The sequence below is a fragment of the Chaetura pelagica genome, unplaced genomic scaffold, assembly GCF_000747805.2.
Source record: "Chaetura pelagica isolate M959 unplaced genomic scaffold, ChaPel_1.0 scaffold470, whole genome shotgun sequence".
Taxonomy (NCBI): Eukaryota; Metazoa; Chordata; class Aves; order Apodiformes; family Apodidae; genus Chaetura; species Chaetura pelagica.
This window is the reverse complement of record NW_009951911.1, coordinates 409,189-413,426: the sequence shown is the minus strand read 5'-3', so window position 1 is coordinate 413,426 and position 4,238 is coordinate 409,189. Positions and strand designations below refer to the sequence as shown.

General features: G+C 51.3%; 1 protein-coding gene across 1 annotated transcript in view; it reads left to right on the top strand.

Annotated features, from left to right (window-relative positions):
• The first annotated feature begins 2,158 nt into the window (after nucleotides 1–2,158).
• TMEM9 (transmembrane protein 9) overlaps nucleotides 2,159–4,238 on the top strand; it is a 3,474-nt gene continuing 1,394 nt past the window's right edge. Inside the window, exons 1-4 of the mRNA XM_009994145.1 lie at nucleotides 2,159–2,254; nucleotides 2,754–2,845; nucleotides 3,310–3,418; nucleotides 3,881–4,012. Of these exons, the coding sequence (XP_009992447.1) occupies nucleotides 2,159–2,254; nucleotides 2,754–2,845; nucleotides 3,310–3,418; nucleotides 3,881–4,012 (429 nt within the window). The remainder of the gene's footprint in view (nucleotides 2,255–2,753; nucleotides 2,846–3,309; nucleotides 3,419–3,880; nucleotides 4,013–4,238) is intronic.

The following is a 4,238-nucleotide window of genomic DNA, read 5'->3' as shown; positions in this document are numbered from 1 at the left end:
GGTGCTGGGGAACCGGGGGTCGGCTCAGGGTTGGGGCGGGGAGGGGTGGGACAGGGCTCGGAGCCGGTTCAGGCTTAGAAGGGCTGCAGGTGATGGGGAAGGTGATGGGAAAGGTGAGGTGCAAGGGGAGGTGCAAGGTGAGGTGCAAGGTGAGGTGTGTCCCGCGTGCTGGGGGCGGGGCTGGGCTGGGGTCTCCTCCTGGGGAGCGGGGTTTCCACCCTCCTCGGTCACGACCTCCGAGGCCAGAACCAGGTGTCGGTCCCTCTGCTCACCCAGAGCTCTGCTGGGGGGTTTGGTCCAGATGCAGATGCTTTTAGACAGGCGGATGCTGTGAGCTTGGCTGGTTGTCTGGAAAACAAGCAGCTTTAAGGCACGTGTGCAAGTGCCTCTTGGAACACACACTGTGCCTTGGAATGAGCTACACACCAGTTGTCCTCTGTGTGGCCCCTGGTGTTTCACAGTGCAGGGTGGGTGGATTCTGTCTAGGTGTCATTCCAAGTTTTTAGGTTTTAACTGGTAAACATGGTCTAATGGATCACATTTTCCTCTGCTTCTATTAAAAATGGCAGTTAAAAGCTGTTTGCATGATCTGGATTCAGTTGCGTGATCTGAATTAGGCTAAAACTAAATTCCAGGTACACACTGCATTGTGGAGTTCAACATTCAAACAAGTAGTTTGAATTCAAAAACACTTCCAGTGGGGGATGTGTGCTGTATGGCTCAGACAAGTCAGACATTAACCATGATCAACAGCTAAAACCCTAATATGTTAGGGTGTCTCCCTAGGCTGTCTCCAAAGGAAAAACCATTGTTTGAGGAGGTTTCTGCTATACTGGGGTGGAAAGTGTTAAGAAATCCTGCAACACGCTGACAGGGCTGGAATGCATTTTGATGGATTTTGGCAGGTCAGCTTGTTAGAAGTGGCTGGTGTTTGGCTTATAGAGGAACTTGGTGTTTACAATCCATAAAATCCATTAACACTTGATTCCATTAATGTTTAGAGTGTTGACATAAGATGAAGTGAATGATAGAATATTCCAGTGATGTAAATAATAATGGAATTGTGTTAAGTAATAGAGTATAAGTACCTGGAGTTGGATGTGGGATTATGTGAGCCAGATGGAGCTGATTAATGAAGGTGTAAATTACCTTCCCTGTGCTGAAGTGGCTTTGCAGAGCTGTCCCCAAGGTGGCATCGTGAGGAGTCCAGAGGAGTCACGGAGATGATCCAAGGGCTGGAGCAGCTCTGTTCTGGAGACAGACTGGGAGAGTTGGGGTGTTCAGCCTGGAGAAGAGAAGGCTCCAGGGAGACCTTAGAGCACCTTCCAGTGCTTGAAGGGGCTTCAGGAAAGCTGGGGAGGGGCTTGGGACAAGGGCAGGGAGGGATGGGATGAGGGGGAATTGGTTTCAAATTGAAAAAGGGATGAATTAGACACGAGGAAGAAATTCTTTGCTGTGGGGGTGGTGAGACCCTGGCCCAGGTTGCCCAGGCAAGCTGTGGCTGCCCCATCCCTGGCAGTGTTGAAGGGCAGGTTGGATGGGGCTTGGAGCAACCTGGGCTGGTGGGAGGTGTCCCTGCCCATGCAGGGGGTTGGGACTGGATGATCTTTACGGTCTTTTCCGACCCAAACCATCCTATGATTCTATGGAAATATGCCAACCCCTTTAGAATCAAAACTTTGAGTATCAGAAGATGAATGATTTACCATTTATTCTACAGTTCAGCAATGGGGCCACTGTGGACTTGTTGAGGTCACCTCTGTGGTTTTCCTGATTCTGTATCTTTTACTGGGGAAGATTGTCAGCAGCAAAATACCCATTGCAGAGCTCCACAAGAGTAAGAGTAACAGGAGCTTATGAGGAGTTGCAGAAGTTGAACTGTAAGGAAGTCAGCAACATTTTTGTGGGACTGTGGCAGCTTCAATGTGTGGCTGCAGATGGTGGAAGGTTTTTTTGATAGGAGTGTTTCTTGGGATCTGTGTGAATTGCTTCCAGGAGTTTCTGACTGGCATCATCCTTGATTCAGGGATAAATGTCTACTTCCTGGGAAAAACAGAGGCAAGTTTGCTAAAAAAAGAGAGCTCAGATGAGCTTGTTCTGGCTGCGTTCAGCTGAGATCCTCTATCCTGGGTGCGAACTTTTCTTTCCTCAGACTCCCATGATGTCTGCCCAGTGCACCTGGCCGTGTGCCAGCTCCCTGCTGCTGCTGGCTCTGCTGTGCTGCATCCTTTCTCCTCCAGCACAAGCCAGCAAGGTGAGTGAACAGCTTCAGACACAAGCGCTGAACCATGCTGTGGTACAACAGAGAAGCAACTGCTCTTCTGCAGGAGTTCACAAAAAGAAGGCGTGCTAGAGCAGATGGGTGTTTATTATGTGTAGGGCTGTGAGTGCACGTGACAGTGGCCTCTGCCCTGCCTTCTGCTGTTGTGCTTTGGAGTCTGCATCTTAAAATGGGTTTGAAAAGTACCTGGTGTCTGGAGCAGAAGGTATTGATGTGAAAGAAGCAGCACAGGAAGAAAAGTGTTCAAGGGCAAGTTAGATGGGACTTTGATCATCTTGGCCTAGTGGGAGGTGTCCCTGCCCATGGCAGGAGGGTTGGAACTTCCATCCCAAACCATTCCCTGATTCTATGAAGAGATGTGGTGTGAAGTCCTCTCTCTCCTGGGGAATGTTTTGCCTTCTCCCTTCTCTGGGTGCTGAGGGCAGCAGCAGGTGTTCCCGTGTCCAGTCACTAATGCCACCTCCTCCTGCAGAGCTCAGAGGACATTCGCTGCAAGTGCATCTGTCCCCCGTACCGGAACATCAGCGGACACATCTACAACAAGAATGTGTCACAGAAGGACTGGTGAGTTGCAGGCTGAAGCCTGAGGGGTTGGTCCATGAAAGCCAATGCTCTAGAGTTTCCAGCTGGTCCTAAGGAAGTAATTCCCTGCCTGTGCATTTGCGGAGGAAGCAGGTGATGTTCAACCCAATTGAGGGGTGTTTTTTGAACAGAGATTCAGGAATCTGGGAAGCATGATTCCTGAAGCCATGGCTCTCAGCAGATGTAGGGTGTGCCCTCCAGTCCCTTCCACCTGGACCAGATCCCTACAGAAGGTGCTTGGACAGTCTATCCCAAGAAATTCAGGCTTGCTGAGCTGTGAGGGGACCTTGTAAAACCACGTCAGTGTTATCAGCATGATGGGAAAGCTGGGACACAGAAAAATTATCCCAGTGCCCTTGCAGAGAGCACTGGTTTCCCCATGTCCTGTTGGTTTCCTGCTGGTTTCCACATGTCCTGTTGCTGATCTTGGATTCTCTGTGTGGCAGCAACTGCCTGCACGTTGTGGAGCCGATGCCGGTGCCCGGGAATGACGTGGAAGCCTATTGCCTGCTCTGTGAGTGCAAGTACGAGGAGCGCAGCACCACCACCATCAAGGTAACATGGGGCTGCTCCCAGGGCTGGCTTCTCCCTGCCACACCACACCAGGCTCTGCTGGGCTGGTGGGTTCCTGAAGGAGAGCCCAGAGAGGGCACATAAACCTGTCACAGCTGGTACGTGGCGGTAGAGCCTGGGGCACCGTGACTGAGTCAGGAGGGCTCCTGGCACTGAGGAGCCCAGTCTCCTTGCTGAGGATGTGTGAGAGTGCCAAGCACATCTGACTGGGAGTCCATCTTGTTGGTGTCCTTTCACACACAGCATGTGTCCTGACTTGGCACAGTGAGGACTAGATCAGCACGGTTTAGGCAGTGGTGGCATGTACACCTCATTGGCCTTTCCCCAAGTGCAAGACTTTATTGAGCAAAATTAGAATGATGGAAGAGAACAAACATCCTGGCCTCTGTGATGGTGCTCAGCTACACCACTGATCCTTCTCCACTGTGCTGTCCTTGCCTGCAGGTGATCATCATCATATACTTGTCCGTGGTGGGGGCACTGCTGCTCTACATGGCTTTCCTTGTGCTGGTGGATCCTCTGATCCGCAAGCCAGATGCTTACACCCAGCCCCTGCACAATGAGGAGGAAAATGAGGTGAGGATGAGCTGCTGGTGCTTGCAGGGTGCACATGGGTGGCTCTGGTCATGATGGAGATGTGGTGGTAGGGTAACGAGAATGGCTGGCAGGGAAACAGTGTGATACCCTTTGGTCCAGTGTGGGACCAGCACTGTTCCTTTTTGGGCATTGGGTGGTTCCCAAGAGCAAGCTTTCCAGATAGAGCTGGAGGCCTGGTGTTGAGGAAATTAGGTTTTTCAGCAGG